This window comes from Ranitomeya variabilis, chromosome 4 (genome assembly GCF_051348905.1).
Source record: "Ranitomeya variabilis isolate aRanVar5 chromosome 4, aRanVar5.hap1, whole genome shotgun sequence".
In the NCBI taxonomy this organism is placed as follows: Eukaryota; Metazoa; Chordata; class Amphibia; order Anura; family Dendrobatidae; genus Ranitomeya; species Ranitomeya variabilis.
This window is the reverse complement of record NC_135235.1, coordinates 585,277,033-585,296,765: the sequence shown is the minus strand read 5'-3', so window position 1 is coordinate 585,296,765 and position 19,733 is coordinate 585,277,033. Positions and strand designations below refer to the sequence as shown.

Sequence of the window (19,733 nt, the reverse complement as noted above, 5' to 3'; positions counted from 1 at the left end):
CTGGAGACCATCTGAGAAGCAGGAACTTGCAGACCATGTTGGGAGGAGGCGAGTATGATGTGACAGCCGCTACTCCCCCTACCCCCGCCGACCCCTGGGAATGACTCGTGTATAAGCCGAGAGGGGCACTTCAGGCTAAAAAAAAATGTGCTGAAAATCTCAGCTTATATTCGAGTTTATACGGTATATTTTTTACATCCTTTTCAGAGGTTTCCTTAGGGAAGCAAAGGATCACTCTGATGGTGCGTAATACTGTACTGTAATATGGCAGTGTACGGCGACTGGCAGCAGCACAGCCCGAAATCAGACCCCTATACGATGATGACATCTCCTATCCGTACGTCTCATCAGAGTATATGACTGTCAGACGGAGAGGAGACCTCCACACCGCCAATGGCACCTCTACCTGTGTGATCGATGGCACTGAACTTAGGCCCATCTCCCCCTGGAGCCACCAGGCTCCTGCCCGCTTCTTTAGATTGTGCCAGTGCACACAATTTAAAGAGGTATTTCAGCACCTCTCACTGCCCCACCGGAAGGCAAGAGGAGCTACAGGCATCCCATAGACGGCCGCTCGCTATGCCTCATGCACACATCTTATTCTATTTAAAGGGGCACCAATGACTGATCAAACCAAGCACGGCGCTCTGTGTCAATCATTTAAATTCACCTTCCCATCTGCTTGTTTTCCATCTTTATCCGCCACATTCCCTGGCTCTACAAAGCCCGAACTGTCAATCAAAGAGAGGGGGTAGAGACTGAGAAAACAAGCAGGTGGGAAAGTGAACTCAAACGCATGGCTATGACAAAGGTGCAGCCAGCGCCTGTATATGGTTTGATCAGTCATTCATTGCTCACAGTCCCTTTAAAAAGAAAATGCCTGCCAATGCCATCACCTGCCGATGCAGAAGTAAGAGGCGCTGGATAATCGCTTTCATCTAAGCATGCTCAAAGACTTACGCAGCTTCAACCATATACTGTATTCTTCAATAACTCAGAATTTTTAGTTTTAGTTTAATTTTTCAGAAACTAATAATCTGGAAAGTTAGACGGCTGAGAGAATGTTCAGCTCACAGCTATCTAATTTGTATGTGGGGGCGTAAGATGGAAAGATAGAGATGTCACCCCAATGTGGACTTACCAGTATCATTATACCAGAAACAGGTTTCCTGTTCCTGAGCGCAAGCAGAAATCTAGCAGCTGCTTAATCCCATCATTTTTGCAGGACTGAAACTAGTCAGATTTTATATTTTATTACAGAAATAAGTAAAAAATAATGGGAACATGTTGTTTATGTACCAGTGACTCAGTAAGTGGCTCCCTATGTACGCCGCTCTACGCTCACTATTGGGATTGGTAGAAGCTTCTGTTCACATTCAGCGCACTGTGGTCTCATTTTACAGGGTCCGCTGACTGCACTTAAGCTTACTGGAAAGTTCAGAAGAGGATACAGCTGTCAGGTTGATGGAAACAGTCAGACTGTGTGGCTTTTTAAAGGGACTGTCAGCATAGAATGACTGTTCAAACCAAGTACAGGCACTCGGTGCATCATGGTGGGGCCAGTCATTTAACTACACAATCTCACCTGCTTGGTTTCCATCTATCTCCACCCTTCTCTGCCCATAGAAACCCAGAGCTGTAAATCAAACAGGAGAGCAGAGATTGAGGAAAACCAGCAGGTGGGAAGGTGTATTCAGAGTATTGGCTCTGACATGAAGCACCGATTGGTGGTACTTTGAACAGTTATTCTATGCGGACAGAGTCTCTTTAAAGGGAGTGTCAGTACGGACTGTTCAAACCAAGCACAGGCACCCTTGATGTGGCCAAATAGTTCAGTGCATGTTTCCCAAATACTTGTTTCCCACCCTTCTCTAGCTGTATAAAGCCAAAGCTGTTAAAGAGGTGGGGCAGAATTATAGGGAAAACAAGTAAGTGGGAAGGTCCATTTAAAGGGACAGTCAGCACAGAATGACAGTTCAAACCCTAGTTTCATAGTTGTAGGTAGCTAAGTTCATCGAGTTCAACCTATAGCACAGGCACTCTGTGTATCAGGATGTGGCCAACCATTTACCGTAACTACATGTTACCACCTGACTGTTTTCCATCTCTGCCTCTATCAAGCCAGTGCTGGCAATCAAAGAAGAGGAGGGAAAACAAGTAGGTAGAAAGGAGTAGCTAAATGTTTGGCCCCGCCATGATGCACCAAGTGCCGGTACTTGGTTTGAACAGTCACTGTGCTGTTAAGGCTCCTTTTTAAATGCTTATAGTAGGTACCACTTTCCTTAGTACGCCTTCAGAAGTGGCAAGGTTGATAGGAACAAATGTCTTTTCTAGTTTACTTTATCAGGACATCTTAGAAAATGTCCCTTTAAGCAGAATGAAAAATATATAAGGCCTATATATTCAAACATCTGCAGACCCTTCATTGGGGAACTCTGCAGTCATTTCCAAATCATTAGTCTTTATGGTAGAAAGCCCCTTGAAGTCGTATTCCCCGTCGCTAGGATACGCCATTTCATTTATGATCAGTGAGGGCACAACCTCTACGACCTAAGAATAAAGGACCTTAGCGATGCACCACCCACACACTGCCTGATCAGGGGCGCTTCTAGACACTTGTGGTTAAAGGAACTCTAGTTGGCATTATTCACTTTAAGTTTGCATCCCCACTGATCATAAAGTAAGAGCATATCCTAGAGATAAGCCAACATAGTCCAAACTGGGAATACCCCTTTAAAATAAGACAGACACTTGGCAGCAGAGGGTTTCCCAGGTAAGGATTAGAACCGGCCCCTTTGCTGGTCGTCTCTAACCACAGACGAGTATTCTTCGGTAATGTCCTCCCAACGCCACGTTCCCTCATAGCTCATCTGGCTTCCTAACCACTGAATCCATCCCGAAGAAGGAGGAGGGCGTCCCCTGAAGATCACGCTCCCTCTTCACGAACGCCGTGAATGACGACACACAGTTCCCAATAAAATGGTCCGACTGTCCCAGAATATACAGATCTATTTGTGCCACTTCTGGTTGTAAGCTCACAACTTTAACCTACAAGAAAAGAAACTGAAAAGATTAATATACAGGAACTTTAGTGACTTCCAGAGCTGCACTCACTATTCTGCTGCTTTCCTGCTAGCTCTTAGTTTGCAAAATATGCATGTAAATGCTGCCTAACTAAATCACCGACAACAGTAATTTGTGAATGCAGCTTTGGCTGTGACTGGAGTGTAAAGTATGATGCTAAGGAGCTCTGGAGCCTACTCACCTTCTCCCCCAGAGCCTTCTGTAGCTCGGCAGTGTAAGATGTGGAGTCAGTTGCTATATATACGGATCTCGCTTTGGTCTTCTTCACCCAGTACGTCAGCGCCCGCTTGATTTCCTTGAGGTCCGGCAGACACATGTTCATGGTGAGCGGCTTTGCCTTCTGACGATTGTACCCAACACACTGAGGGGAAGCCATGAAATGCGGGCCGGCTGTGCCATCCTTCAGCATCTTGCAAGCGTTAACCTGTCAGGAAGACAGATATGAATAACAAAAGGTTAATGCAGCCAATGGTTAATAAAAAATGGCATCATATTTATTATCACATGGCACCATTTCCCCCCCATTAATGTGATTCTATCAGGCAGGAGACTGGGCAACTGCAAAATTACAGCACAGACATAATGTACAAACCAAAGGTTTGCCACTCAGCTTTTCCACTGCCCAGAGTGGTGAACTGACCGTCATTAAGAGTAAATGCTCACCCAGTCTGAGCCAATTCGCAAATGCACCCCCACGTACGGTCGGACAAGCAGGGCTTCAATTTGCTTCTCTCCCTCATGAACTATCTTTTCGGACCAGACCATGTACTTCTGTAAACTCCTGTGTTCTTCCAGGACCGGAAACTGTGCTGGTGCCCCTGGCAGGGCGAGTACAGGGTGCGTGGAAGCTGGGTACCTGGCAAAATCAGATCAACACGCCTTAGTGCGGCAAGCATTTACACTCAAAATCTCAGTTGCCATGGCCAAAAATGTCTTGTTCGTGACGCAAATGTGTCAAAGGATTCCTAATGTTTGAGTTTTGAAAAATTTGGGGTGTCTGGTAACATTTCCCCGCACTCACCGGCTCTGCCAAACGTCTTTATAATGAGCACCGAAATTAATGCCGTCGAACAGCTCGGAGCGGGAAAAGTCCACATGGAAATGATCCCAGAAAGGGCCAAATGGATTCCCATCCTGGAAAGAGCATACAATACCAATTAAAAGGGGTCGCTAAGGCTGCTTTCACACTAGCGTCGGTACGGGCCCGTCGCAGTGCGTCGGGCCGACGTACCGACGCATGCTGTGAAAGAAATGCCTGACGTGGGCAGCGGAAGCGGTCTTACAACGCTTCCACAGCCCCATTGTAAGGTCCGGGGAGGAGGGGGCAGAGTTTCGGCCGCGCATGCACGGTCAAAAATGGCGGACACGACGCGCAAAAAAATGTTACAGGTAACTTTTTTTTTGTGCCGACGGTCCGCCAAAACACGACGCAACCGTCGCACGACAGTTGCGACGTGTGGCAATACGTCGGTAATGTAAGTCTATGGGGAAAAAACGCATCCTGCAGACAACTTTGCAGGATGCATTTTTTCTCCTGAACGACGCATTGCGACGTATTGCAAACGACGCTAGTGTGAAAGTAGCCTGATGCACACAAACCAGAACCCTGTGTCTACATATTACTGGTTCTCGACACGTTACGTGGACATTTAAAAATAAAGTAGGGGCACCATTTAGAAGTAGGTTACTGCAACATCTAGTCCATGACTGCTGCGTAGGACACCACAATGATTAGGCGGTCCGTTCTTCGGGGAGAAGCTTTATTGCAAGGGTAGCACTATAGTGTTATAGCTATGGTGTTGAAAAAGATAAAGGAGATATTCGCAAAATAGCAACTTGATGATCGCCAAAACGACCACTGATCCCAAGAATTGGACTCTGCGGCACCTCATTAAATCGGAGCGATGGTGGAGATTAAGATTGTCCATGAGTCCGCCAAGTAGTGCTCGGCTATTTCCAGCAGTCCCATAGATCAGAAATGGAGCAGAAGTGTGTATGAGTCACCGTCGCTCTATTCATATGGAGCACTTGGAAGTCCGATTCTCCAAACTGGCGGGGGCTCCAGCTGTACACAGACTAAAGTGGGCCGATAACAATGGGTTTGGTGCATGGGTTGATGTATATGAAGGCGCCAGCGGACTGATGGTTGGGAGATATGCTGGTCGCACATGTCTGAAATAACCTGCTCTCTTCCACATACAGAGCATAAAAGTGCTTGGCCGAGTGAATATCTCTGTATATGGGAGTGAAAGCTGAGATGGCTGTAGGCCGAACAGTTGGAAAAAGCATTGTTCGGTCAGCAGCCATCTAGGCCGGCCTAAGACCCCTAGCAATTTATCAGCCATCTAGTGGATAAGTGATAACTCTGGAAATGGGTTTTTCATATGACAGCGAATAGTTTGCTGAAAGAGCTAGGGGTTCGACTGCTGGGACCTCCACCGATCGCAAGAACTGGGCTCTGTAGAGACCAGTCTGGAAGGAATGGAGCAGCGATGCATATGCTTGGCCTCCATACGATGCATTGTCAACGGGACTGCCAGAACTACTCGGCAACCTCCAGAAGTCCCATAGACAAAAAAAAAGGCGTAGGTCAAGCATGCCTACCCATACTCCATTTTATACGTTGCCTCTGCAAAGCCTTATTTTTTCTCGGAGGGGGGGGGGGGGGGGATTTAAAAGCCCATTTATCAGGACTCCTCAGCGAACCACATATTAGGAAAACCCCTTTAAGGTGACCAGAATAATTGGCGCTCAGCACCAAGGAGGATTGATTGCATCTAAACAAAAACACTAATATCACTTGGTCCACAGCTACTATTCACCTTCATGGGGCAGCCCTTCTTATCAGGGCTCCTCTGAGCGGCCGCGGTAAAGCAGTAAGCTACACGCTTCTCCGCCAGCCAGTACTTGCCAGCAAACGTCTCCATGAAGTCTTCCATACTCATCACTCTGTGGTACTGGCTGAGGGGGGCCAGCTGGAAATATTCTTCAAAAGACACATGCACCTGCAGAAAAGCCCAAGGACACCAATTAGTACGAGGCAGTGGGGCTCCTCTACACCCCCGATCATTACAGCAACACCAGCAATATACACTATGTTCCAAATTATTATGCAAATGGCATTTTTATCGGATTTTCCTAAATGGTCGGTGCTAATGACAGTCAGTCTAATAAAAGTAATCACCCATTAGAGTATACATCGAATTTTATTGAAGAAACCTCCCAATGATAACAGCATAATCTCCAAAATGAATAAAAACTTACAAATGCACTGTTCCAAATTATTAGGCACAGTAGAATTTCTAAACATTTGATATGTTTTAAAGAACTGAGAATGCTCATTTGTGGAATTTGCAGCATAAGGAGGTCACATTCACTGAACAAAAAACGGTAATTAGTCTTACCGATAATTGTATTTCCAGGAATCCATCCTGACAGCACCATGGAGGACGTCCTTCTTATCCATAGTGGGACAGGAAACCACGAGAGTTTAAAAGGACCCTCCCCCTTCCACCCTTCAGTGATCTTCCAAAGTAACACATCTGGATGGATGCAAACAGAAATTTTATTCCGAACATAACAGGTTAAATACAAATGTTACTTCACATAAGTATACCACATATTTACATTTAGGGAGGGAACTAACTGTGCTGTCAGGATGGATTCCTGGAAATACAATTATCGGTAAGACTAATTACCGTTTTCCAGGTCACCACCTGACAGCACCATGGAGAAGTACCAAAGGAAACTTCCTGTTCTAGGGTGGGACTACTGCCTGAAGCACCTTCCTGCCGAAAGCCACTTGGGAAGAGACTACGTCAAGTTTGTAATGTTTTGAAAAGGTGCTAATATTAGACCAAGAAGCTGCTCTGCAAATTTGATCTACCGAGGCCCCCCCTTTTTCTGCCCAGGAAGCGGACATAGCCCTTTATGAGTGAGCTTTAAGGCCTTCTGGAGGATTCTTTCCCTGTGCTTGATAAGCTATGCTGATAGTGGATCTAATCCATCTAGCAATGGTGGATTTAGAGGCTCTTTTCCCCCTATTAGGACCCCCGTAAAGGATGAAGAGATTGCTATCTCGCCTCCAAGCGCTAGTAGTATCCAAATATTTAAGTACCGTTTCCCTAACATCTAGATTATGGAAAAAAGATTCCTTGTGATTTCTAGGGAATTGGCAAAAGGATGGAAGTATAACTTCCTGGTTTATGTTAGAAACTGAAGCCACCTTGGGAAGGAATCCCGGGTCAAGCCTTAATACCAGCCTATCGTCGAATACCTGTAGATAAGGGTTCTGAATGGACAGGGCCTGAAGTTCCCCCAACCTTTTGGCCGAAGTGATGGCTACTAAGAAAACCGTTTTTAGGGTAAGGTTGGTGACGCTTATATCCTTTTTTATATCAAAGGACTCTTTACATAATTCGTTAAGGACTAAGTTAAGGTCCCAGGGAGGGGTAACTTTCCTAATTACGGGTCTTAACCTCATAACTGCTTTAGAAAACCGAGCGATCCATGGGTGAGCAGCTAGGGAGGCATCATAAAATACGCTAAGGGCTGAAATTTGAACCCTCAGGGTACTTGGTCTGAGCCCTTTCCTAAATCCCTGTTGTAAGAAGTCAAGGATTTTGGGTATGTTAGGACAATCAATGTCGATTGTTGTCTCTCCACAAAAGCTGCAGAATGTCTTCCAGATTTTAAGGTATATCCTTGAGGTGACTGGTTTTCTACTTGCTAGTAGGATAGAAATTACATCTTCTGATAAGCCCTTTGCTTTCAGGATCTGCCGTTCAGGATCCATGCAGTTAACTGAAGATTTCCTGGGTTCTGATGGAGGACTGGACCCTGGGAGAGTAGGTCCCTTAACTCTGGAAGATGGTACGGGTCGTCTACTGCTAGTTTCCTTAGGAGAGGAAACCAGCTTCTTCCGGGCCAGAAGGGAACCACCAAGATCACCTGAGCTCTGTCCTCGCATATCTTTCTGAGGACCCTTGGTACTAAGCCCAGAGGGGGAAAGGCATACAACAGACCCCTGCTCCATGACTGAGAGAGGGCATCTATCCTTGCCGGATTCTCCTGGGGGTTCAGGGAATAAAATGTTGTTACCTTTGCATTTCTTCTGGTTGCGAATAGGTCGACAACCGGCGTTCCCCAGCGTCGACACAGGGTATCGAAAACCCTGCTGTTCAATTCCCATTCTGTGGGTGATAATTTTTCCCTGCTCAGGAAGTCCGCGATCTGGTTTCTTGAGCCTTCTAAGTGGACCGCTGAAATTGAAAGAACCGATCTCTCTGCCCAGGCGAAAATCTGATCCGCCAGGAGCTGTAGTTTCGGATGCCTTGGACCCCCCTGATGACGAAGGAAAGCCACCGTTGTCACGTTGTCCGATAAGACCTTTAGGTGTTTGTTTTTCAACAAGGTCTGGGCTGAACGTAAGACCTTCCAAACCGCATGAAGCTCTCTGTGATTTGATGAATTGTTGCTGTCTTCTAGGCTCCATTGTCCCTGGAAGTATCTTCCGAGTACCTGGCCACCCCAACCTTGTTGGCTTGCATCCGTTGTCACCGTGACTGCTGGAGTCTGGACCCAAGAGACACCCCTCTGGAGGTTTTCCGACACCATCCACCACTGTAGGGACCGTCTGACCTGGTGGGATAGTAGGAACTCCTTGTCCAACGAAGACTGTCTTCTGTCCCATGATGCCAGAACCGACTTTTGTAACTGACGGGAATGGAACTGACTCCAGCTGACACATGGGATACAGGCTGTCATGATGCCAACGATCTTCATTGCATCTCTTATTGTCACGCGACTTCTTGTGAACCGTCGAATCTTGTCTATTAGGCCGGATTGCTTTCCCTCTGGAAGGAATGACTTTCTGATCTTTGAATCCAGTATTACGCCCAGAAACTGTCTTCTTGATCTTGGAGTTAGATGTGATTTTTCCCAGTTCAACACCCAACCTAGCTTCTGCAGTGTGGAGATTACCAACTGGGAATCGACATTGAGTTGCGCCACTGAGTCTGCTACTAAAAGGAAATCGTTCGAGATATGGGATTATCGTGATATCCCGTTTTCTGAGATAAGCCACGATTTCTATGACGAGTTTTGTAAAAACTCTTGGAGCCGACGCTAAACCAAATGGGAGGCAACGGAACTGATAGTGGAAGATTGACCCATCCTTTTCCACCGCAAACCTTAGATATCTTTGATGATGTGGAAATATTGGAACGTGGTAATATGCACTTTACCACGTTCTTTCCTAGTAGGGGAATTGTGGAGCGGATGGATTCCATCTTGAACCTCTTGTACTGTAGCCATCTGTTTAGAGGCTTGAGGTTTATGATGGTTCGGGATTCTCCTGATGGTTTTTTTTATAGAGAAAAGACCCGAATAGTGACCCGTCCCTATTTGATGAGGAGGAACAGGACATATCGCCCCCATCCGGAGGAGATCCTGAACATCCAGCCACATTGGAGAGACTGAAGAGAGATGGACGTTGGACACGAAATATCTTTCTGGGGGAATGGATTCGAATTCTATCCTGTATCCCTGAGATATAACCTGCAGGACCCATGGACTCTTGGTAATCTCTTTCCACTCCCCCGGGTAGTTCAGTAACCGCCCCCCTATCCTGGTGGCGTCATTTTTTACGGAACTCTGATCTAGGATTTGAGGATCCTGGATCTCTACTTCTGTTTTTATCTCCCCCTTTCTGGTAGCTCCATCTGCCTTGTTTACCTTTGCCCCTATAGTCTGATCTCTGACTGTAATAGGGCCTGCGAAAGGGCTGGAATTTTTTCTTTTTCTCTTCTGGAAACCCCTTCTTTTCGTCAGAAGCTTTTTCCAGAATGTCATCTAATATAGGCCCGAAGACTCTACCTCCTGAAAAGGGAATGGAACACAACTTGTTCTTTGAGTGGACATCCCCTGACCAACTTTTTAACCATATGGCCCTTCGAGCTGCATTTGACAATGACTGACCCCTGGCAGTGAATCTTACAGACTCTCCAGTAGCATCTGCCAGGAAACCCGTCGCTAGTTTTAATAAAGGGATAGCATTTACAAGAGATTCCCTAGATGTCTTGGCTGACAATTGTTCTTTTAGATCGTCCAGCCACAGATGCATTGATCTCGCCACAGAAGTTGCTGCTATATTTGTGCGGATCACTGCAGCCGAACTTTCCCATGCTCTCTTTAGGAGACCATCGGCTTTTCTGTCCATAGGCTCCTTTAAGTTTGAGGAGTCCTCGAACGGTATGGCAGTTCTTTTGGACACCTTTGCTAAGGGGATGTCGATCTTCGGTATATCCTCCCAGTCTTTGACCTCCTCATGGTCAAAAGGGAGGCGAAGCCTAAAGTCTCTCGGAATAGAAATCCTTCTCTCTGCCTCTTCCCATTCCTCCAATATCATTGAGCTGTGGGAAGAGGTGATGGAGAGGTTAACAGTTATCAACTGTGAGACCCATGAGCGACCGGTGGCTAAGGCTTACCGAATGTGTGCATTAACTGGGAAGACCATTGATGTCTGAGACCGTAAGCCCCCGAACATCTCGTCCTGGACAGACTGGGTGGTTGAAGGCTCTTCCACCTGCATAGTCTGTCTTACTGCCCCCAGGAGCTCATCAATATCAGTAGAAGAAAAAAGGTACTTCTTCCCCTTATGAGGAGGTTCTCTGTCCACCTCCTCTTCCTCCATGTCAGATTCGAAGGAACTGTCCTCGGAAGACGGATCCGATTCCCTCTGTCTTTTTTTAGACCTGGGAGGATCCTGGAGATCCGGTTGGATAGACTGGGGAGTAGATAGGTTAGAGATCGAAGCCTGCACTTCCTCTCTAACCATGGCTCTCATGCTTGTTAACGGGGATGCCTGTTCCTCTCCCACGATACGGGCAGTGCACGTCTCGCACAGAGGCTTCTGCCAGGAGGCGCTGATTTTTGAGGCACATAATGGGCATTTCTTATTCCTCTTCTTATCTGCGGATTAGGTATGCCCCTAAAATAAACAAGATCGATGCTAACCGTCTGTTCAAAAAAATGCCTAAAGGAGACTCCACTAGGTGGAACTCACATGAACCTGGGTAACCGGAACCTCCGCACTGCCTGAAGCTACCGGGTTTGACTCCATAGCTGCCGCTGCTGCAGACGCTGCGCACAACCTACCTTTATCCGCTGTTTGTCCCAAAATACCTCCGCAGGAGGAAGAGGATGGCCGCCATGTTCCCGGCCGTGAACCGGAAGTGACGCACGGCCGGTGAACCGGAAGTGACTTGCCGCCATGTTGCGGCTGGCGTTCAGAGCTGTCGGCGTACCTCGGACTTCAGACCGCATGCAAAGGGAGCGTCCTTGCAGGAGCGAATACAGGTACCACCGGGGACATCCTCCAAGGTCGAGAGCCCCCCCTGGGGGAAGCGACCTTTAAACCAGGAGCAGCGCTGCACTGGTTATGCTGAGGGACCCTATTACTCGGGTGTCAGCAAAGCAGAGACCGGATAGTGGGAAGGAAGAGGCCGAGCCCCCCCGATCCTCACACTCTGCACGGGACAGACGAACTCTCGTCGTTCCTATCCACAGTGGGACAGGAAAAACACTGAAGGGTGGAAGGGGGAGGGTCCTTTTAAACTCTCGTGGTTTCCTGTCCCACTATGGATAAGAAGGACGTCCTCCATGGTGCTGTCAGGTGGTGACCTGGAAAAGCTATTTAACTCCAAAACATCCTAACAGGCCAACTTACATGTTAACATAGGAACCCTTCTTTGACGTCACCTTCACAATTCTTGCATCCATTGAACTTGTGAGTTTTTGGAGAGTTTCTGCTTGTATTTCTTTGCATGAAGTCAGAATAGCCTCCCAGAGCTGCTGTTTGGATGTGAACTGCCTCCCACCCTCATAGATCTTTTGCTTGATGATACTCCAAAGGTTCTCTATAGGGTTGAGGTCAGGGGAAGATGGTGGCCACATCATGAGTTTATCTCCTTTTATGCCCATAGCAGCCAGTGACTCAGAGGGATTCTTTGCAGCATGAGATGGTGCATTGTCAGCATGAAGATGATTTTGTTCCTGAAGGCACGTTTCTGCTTTTTATACCATGGAGGAAAGTTGTCAGTCAGAAACTCTATATACTTTGCAGAGGTCATTTTCACACCTTCAAGAACCTTAAAGGGCCCTACCAGCTGTTTCTCCATGATTCTGGCCCAAAACATGACTCCTCCACCTCCTTGCTGTTGTTGCAGCCTTGTTGGAACATGGTGGCCATCCACCAACCATCCACTACTCCATCCATCTGGACCATCCAGGGTTGCTCGACACTCATCAGTAAACAAGACTGTTTGGAAATTAGTCTTCATGTATTTCTGGGCCCAATGCAACCATTTCTGCTTGTGAACACTGTTTAGGGGTGGCCGAATAGTAGGTTTATGCACCACAGCAAGCCTTTGAAGGAGCCTACACCTTGAGGTTCGAGGGACTCCAGAGGCACCAGCAGCTTCAAATATCTGTTTGCTGCTTTGTAATGGTATTTTGGCAGCTGCTCTCTTAATCCGATGAACTTGCCTGGCAGAAATCTTCCTCATTATGCCTTTATCAGCACAAACACATCTGTGCTCAGATTCAGCCACAAATCTCTTAAGAGTATGATGATCATGCTTAAGTTTTCGGGAAATGTCTAATGTTTTTATCCCTTCACCAAGGCATTGCACTATTTGATGCTTTTCAGCAGCAGAGAGATCCTTTTTCTTTCCCATGTTACTTGAAAACTGTGACCAGCTTAATAATGTGGAACATCATTTTTAAGTAGTTTTCCTTTAATTAGAATCACCTGGAAAACGAATTATCCCATGTGTTTAAGATTGATTTCAGGGATCCATTGATCCCTGAGACACAATGCCATCAAAAACAAAACAATTAAATCTTTATCACACAAATCCAATTTGCATAATAATTTGGAACACAGTGTAATCACCAAAACAAATGCCAGAGACGCTGAAGCATCGTCGATTCTGGTCACTCACATTGGTGTACGGAGGACGATGGTGGTTGTAAACAATCCATGGAGGGACGGCCAGCGTCCGATTCACCATCTTGGCAAAGGCTAAAGAGCCGAGGAAGTGATCCGCCTGATTGCCAAACCGCCCTGCACAGAGAAATGCAACCACTAATGAGTGAAAGGATATCATGGCTGCTACACACTGCACCCAAAACTCCCCCAATGCTAATATGTGACTGCTGAAACACTCTGTGCTGCTGTGCCCTCCGCTGCTTCTTTGTACAATGCATACACCATAGACTCCATAACATGGAGAATATCTAGCAGCTATGAAATCTGGGGTTTTGGAGCAGGCAGAGAATTGGCAGCTGAGCACTGCAGGACTGGGTGGAGAAGCCCCCTTGGGTAAGAAAAGACCGAGGAGGAGGACTAAACATCACCGCTCAGTATAACTTCATGGGGAGCAGAAAATATGAGATTTTGTCAGGCGCTGTCCCCACCCAAGAAAGAAGTGTACAGGATGCTCCCCCGTATAAAGTGCTACATACCCAGGGTCCCGCTTCCCGTATACGGGGCTCAGGGTCTCACCCCTCCGTCCACTCATAAGGTTCGGTGAACAGGGTCTCCCCCTTCCCGTATACAGGGCTCAGTGCACAGTGTCTCCCCCCCTCCCCTATACAGGGCTCGGTGCACAGGGTCTCCCCCCCTCCCGCGCACAGGGTCTCCCCCCCCTCCCGTGCACAGGGTCTCCCCCCTCCCGCGCACAGGGCTCGGTGCACAGGTCCCCCCCCTCCCGCACACAGGGCTCGGTGCACAGGGTCTCCCCCCTCCCGCACACAGGGCTCGGTGCACAGGGTCTCCCCCCTCCCGCACACAGGGTTTCCCCCCTCCCGCACACAGGGTCTCCCCCCTCCCGCACACAGGGCTCGGTGCACAGGGTCTCCCCCCTCCCGCACACAGGGTCTCCCCCCTCCCGTACACAGGGCTCGGTGCACAGGGTCTCCCCCCTCCCGTACACAGGGCTCGGTGCACAGGGTCTCCCCCCTCCCGCACACAGGGCTCGGTGCACAGGGTCTCCCCCCTCCCGCACACAGGGCTCGGTGCACAGGGTCTCCCCCCTCCCGCACACAGGGCTCGGTGCACAGGGTCTCCCCCCTCCCCCTATACAGGGCTCGGTGCACAGGGTCTCCCCCCTCCCGCACACAGGGCTTCGTTGCACAGGGTCTCCCCCCTCCCGCACACAGGGCTCGGTGCACAGGGTCTCCCCCCTCCCCCTATACAGGGCTCGGTGCACAGGGTCTCCCCCCTCCCGCACACAGGGCTCGGTGCACAGGGTCTCCCCCCTTCCCCTATACAGGGCTCGGTGCACAGGGTCTCCCCCTTCCCGCACACAGGGCTCGGTGCACAGGGTCTCCCCCTTCCCGCACACAGGGCTCGGTGCACAGGGTCTCCCCCCTCCCCTATACAGGGCTCGGTGCACAGGGTCTCCCCTATACAGGGCTCGGTGCACAGGGTCTCCCCCCTTCCCCTATACAGGGCTCGGTGCACAGGGTCTCCCCCCTCCCCTATACAGGGCTCGGTGCACAGGGTCTCCCCCCTTCCCCTATACAGGGCTCGGTGCACAGGGTCTCCCCCCTTCCCCTATACAGGGCTCGGTGCACAGGGTCTCCCCCCTTCCCCTATACAGGGCTCGGTGCACAGGGTCTCCCCCCTTCCCCTATACAGGGCTCGGTGCACAGGGTCTCCCCCCTCCCCTATACAGGGCTCGGTGCACAGGGTCTCCCCCCTCCCCTATACAGGGCTCGGTGCACAGGGTCTCGCCCCTCCCGCACACAGGGCTCGGTGCACAGGGTCTCCCCCCTCCCCTATACAGGGCTCGGTGCACAGGGTCTCCCCCCTCCCCTATACAGGGCTCGGTGCACAGGGTCTCCCCCCTTCCCCTATACAGGGCTCGGTGCACAGGGTCTCCCCCCTTCCCCTATACAGGGCTCGGTGCACAGGGTCTCCCCCCTCCCCTATACAGGGCTCGGTGCACAGGGTCTCCCCCCTCCCCTATACAGGGCTCGGTGCACAGGGTCTCCCCCCTCCCCTATACAGGGCTCGGTGCACAGGGTCTCCCCCCTCCCGCACACAGGGCTCGGTGCACAGGGTCTCCCCCCTCCCGCACACAGGGCTCGTTGCACAGGGTCTCCCCCGTTCTCACCCATGCAAGGGCAGTACAGCAGATACCCAGCTGGGTCCCATTCCTCCTCTGCCCGGTGCAGTCCTGTGAGTACAAGGAGCAGGAGGAAACTCAGCGGCTCCATGACGGCCGGAAGCAATCCCCCGGATGCCGCCATGTTAGCGGAGGCAGAGTTGAGGCCGGGCGGGAGGAGCCGCCATGTTGGTGGTGGCAGGTGGGTGACGGGAGGCCTTGACACGCAGAGACCCCGGGCCCGGCCTCCGGCAGTACCATCACGGCAGTGTCAGCTCTCCCGCCCACGGTGGACCGGTGCCTTGCTCCCCGGAGGCCTCGATTAGCCCCGCTCCCTTCCACGCCGCGGAGTCACGTCTCTCCCAGAATCCTCCGCGGGCGCCAGCTCCGTCCTGCGGCCTCGGGGGATAACGGAACCGGCGGGAAGGTTAACGGGGTAGGTAGTGCCCGGGGCACAGATTGTCCCCTCCAACCACTATCACTACCCCCTGCACCAATACATCCTCCTCCTTACGTGCAGCCACCAAATCGGGGGTTCACTGCCCCCCACATGTACACAGCCCCCAAACCACCACTTACAGGCGAGAACCCCAATAACTGCATTAAGTCAGACACGACCCCAGAGATGCCCACTCTAATAATCTAGTGAGACCCCATGAAATCATATAGGACCCCTATATAACCATAGAAGAACCCGACCCTCACTCCTGTACCCCAGATTCCCTGCCATGTGCACCCCTACCTCTCATCTATACCCTACACCTCGCCATCCATCTACACGCCCCTTTAAGGGGGTTTTCCAAAGCCCAAATCAAAATGTAAAAGCCTCCAAAGTAGCTGTAATATTGAGGAGTGGATCAGCTCCGATCATTATAGATCCGGAAAGAGATTCCTGCAGGTGGACAGCCGCCTGGTGTCTCCGTCCTGGAGCCGGGGGTCCGGGGGCTTCACACGCTTCCCATCTGTATAGTTACCTGAGCCTCACCCGTTATCAGCACCAGCCTCCTCCCTCCGCACATTGTCTGGGAGGATCTGAGGCTCCAACACAAACTCTCACCCTCAGGCTATGTTCACATTCCGCTGGTTTTTGTTTGTTTATTTTGCAGCGTTTTCTTATACAAATAAGATGTTTCCGTTTTACAGTACCAGGAAAGGGATGAGATTTCCGAAATCTCCTGCACACTTGTTTTATTTTCCTGACCAAATTTGATAACTTAACTGCAGTGTTTTTGAAATCTATATAGTATTATCCTTCAGTCCATCGTTCCTCTCATCCTCTGTATATACAGTATTATCCTTCACTACATCGTTCCTCTCAGCCTCTCTATATACAGTATTATCCTTCACTACATCGTTCCTCTCATTCTCTGTATATACAGTATTATCCTTCAGTACATCGTTCCTCTCATTCTCTGTATATACAGTATTATCCTTCAGTACATTGTTCCTCTCATCCTCTGTATATACAGTATTATCCTTCAGTACATCGTTCCTCTCAGCCTCTCTATATACAGTATTATCCTTCACTACATCGTTCCTCTCATTCTCTGTATATACAGTATTATCCTTCAGTACATCGTTCCTCTCATCCTCTGTATATACAGTATTATCCTTCAGTACATCGTTCCTCTCAGCCTCTGTATATACAGTATTATCCTTCAGTACATCGTTAATCTCATCCTCTCTATATACAGTATTATCCTTCAGTACATCGTACCTCTCAGTCCCTCTATATACAGTATTATCCTTCACTACATCGATCCTCTCATTCTCTGTATATACAGTATTATCCTTCAGTACATCGTTCCTCTCATTCTCTGTATATACAGTATTATCCTTCAGTACATTGTTCCTCTCATCCTCTGTATATACAGTATTATCCTTCAGTACATCGTTCCTCTCATCCTCTGTATATACAGTATTATCCTTCAGTACATTGTTCCTCTCATCCTCTGTATATACAGTATTATCCTTCAGTACATCGTTCCTCTCATTCTCTGTATATACAGTATTATCCTTCAGTACAGTGTTCCTCTCAGCCTCTCTATATACAGTATTATCCTTCAGTACATCATTCCTCTCAGCCTCTCTATATACAGTATTATCCTTCAGCATCGTTCCTCTCATTCTCTGTATATACAGTATTATCCTTCAGTACATCGTTCCTCTCAGCCTCTATATGCAGTATTATGCTTCAGTACATTGTTCCTCTCAGCCTCTGTATATACAGTATTATCCTTCAGCATCGTTCCTCTCAGCCTCTGTATATACAGTATTATCCTTCAGTACATTGTTCCTCTCAGCCTCTGTATATACAGTATTATCCTTCAGTACATCGTTAATCTCATCCTCTCTATATACAGTATTATCCTTCAGTACATCGTACCTCTCAGTCCCTCTATATACAGTATTATCCTTCACTACATCGATCCTCTCATTCTCTGTATATACAGTATTATCCTTCAGTACATCGTTCCTCTCATTCTCTGTATATACAGTATTATCCTTCAGTACATTGTTCCTCTCATCCTCTGTATATACAGTATTATCCTTCAGTACATCGTTCCTCTCATCCTCTGTATATACAGTATTATCCTTCAGTACATTGTTCCTCTCATCCTCTGTATATACAGTATTATCCTTCAGTACATCGTTCCTCTCATTCTCTGTATATACAGTATTATCCTTCAGTACAGTGTTCCTCTCAGCCTCTCTATATACAGTATTATCCTTCAGTACATCATTCCTCTCAGCCTCTCTATATACAGTATTATCCTTCAGCATCGTTCCTCTCATTCTCTGTATATACAGTATTATCCTTCAGTACATCGTTCCTCTCAGCCTCTATATGCAGTATTATGCTTCAGTACATTGTTCCTCTCAGCCTCTGTATATACAGTATTATCCTTCAGCATCGTTCCTCTCAGCCTCTGTATATACAGTATTATCCTTCAGTACATTGTTCCTCTCAGCCTCTGTATATACAGTATTATCCTTCAGTACATCGTTAATCTCATCCTCTCTATATACAGTATTATCCTTCAGTACATCGTACCTCTCAGTCCCTCTATATACAGTATTATCCTTCACTACATCGATCCTCTCATTCTCTGTATATACAGTATTATCCTTCAGTACATCGTTCCTCTCATTCTCTGTATATACAGTATTATCCTTCAGTACATTGTTCCTCTCATCCTCTGTATATACAGTATTATCCTTCAGTACATCGTTCCTCTCATCCTCTGTATATACAGTATTATCCTTCAGTACATTGTTCCTCTCATCCTCTGTATATACAGTATTATCCTTCAGTACATCGTTCCTCTCATTCTCTGTATATACAGTATTATCCTTCAGTACAGTGTTCCTCTCAGCCTCTCTATATACAGTATTATCCTTCAGTACATCATTCCTCTCAGCCTCTCTATATACAGTATTATCCTTCAGCATCGTTCCTCTCATTCTCTGTATATACAGTATTATCCTTCAGTACATCGTTCCTCTCAGCCTCTATATGCAGTATTATGCTTCAGTACATTGTTCCTCTCAGCCTCTGTATATACAGTATTATCCTTCAGCATCGTTCCTCTCAGCCTCTGTATATACAGTATTATCCTTCAGTACATTGTTCCTCTCAGCCTCTGTATATACAGTATTATCCTTCAGTACATCGTTAATCTCATCCTCTCTATATACAGTATTATCCTTCAGTACATCGTACCTCTCAGTCCCTCTATATACAGTATTTTCCTTCAGTACATAGTTCCTCTCATCCTCTGTATATACAGTATTATCCTTCAGTACATCGTTCCTCTCATTCTCTGTATATACAGTATTATCCTTCAGTACATCGTTCCTCTCAGCCTCTCTATATACAGTATTATCCTTCAGTACATCATTCCTCTCAGCCTCTCTATATACAGTATTATCCTTCAGCATCGTTCCTCTCATTCTCTGTATATACAGTATTATCCTTCAGTACATCGTTCCTCTCAGCCTCTATATGCAGTATTATGCTTCAGTACATTGTTCCTCTCAGCCTCTGTATATACAGTATTATCCTTCAGTACATCGTACCTCTCAGTCCCTCTATATACAGTATTTTCCTTCAGTACATAGTTCCTCTCATCCTCTGTATATACAGTATTATCCTTCAGTACATCGTTAATCTCATCCTCTCTATATACAGTATTATCCTTCAGTACATTGTTCCTCTCAGTCCCTCTATATACAGTATTTTCCTTCAGTACATCGTTAATCTCATCCTCTATATACAGTATTATCCTTCAGTACATCGTACCTCTCAGCCTCTCTATGTACAGTATTATCCTGCAGTACATCGTTCCTCTCATTCTCTGTATATACAGTATTACCCTGCAGTACATCGTTCCTCTCAGCCTCTCTATATACAGTATTATCCTTCAGTACATCCTTAATCTCATCCTCTATATACAGTATTATCCTTCAGTACAT

General features: G+C 47.7%; 2 protein-coding genes across 3 annotated transcripts in view; one reads left to right on the top strand and one right to left on the bottom strand.

Moving 5' to 3' along the window:
- Window positions 1-1,237: 1,237 nt before the first annotated feature.
- Window positions 1,238-15,620, bottom strand: POFUT1 (protein O-fucosyltransferase 1). Its single transcript, XM_077253105.1, has 7 exons — window positions 15,267-15,620; window positions 13,089-13,210; window positions 5,907-6,089; window positions 4,106-4,218; window positions 3,748-3,940; window positions 3,266-3,508; window positions 1,238-3,048 (listed from the first exon to the last, which is right to left on the bottom strand). Exons 1-7 carry the CDS (start codon window positions 15,400-15,402, stop codon window positions 2,860-2,862), a joined length of 1,179 nt encoding a protein of 392 aa, XP_077109220.1. The 5' UTR covers window positions 15,403-15,620; the 3' UTR covers window positions 1,238-2,859.
- PLAGL2 (PLAG1 like zinc finger 2) overlaps window positions 15,495-19,733 on the top strand; it is an 11,766-nt gene continuing 7,527 nt past the window's right edge. Inside the window, exon 1 of one of the 2 annotated variants that reach the window (XM_077253103.1) lies at window positions 15,495-15,693. The gene's annotated coding sequence lies outside the window, so the exon portion shown is untranslated. The remainder of the gene's footprint in view (window positions 15,694-19,733) is intronic. The other variant, XM_077253104.1, reaches the window with a different exon arrangement.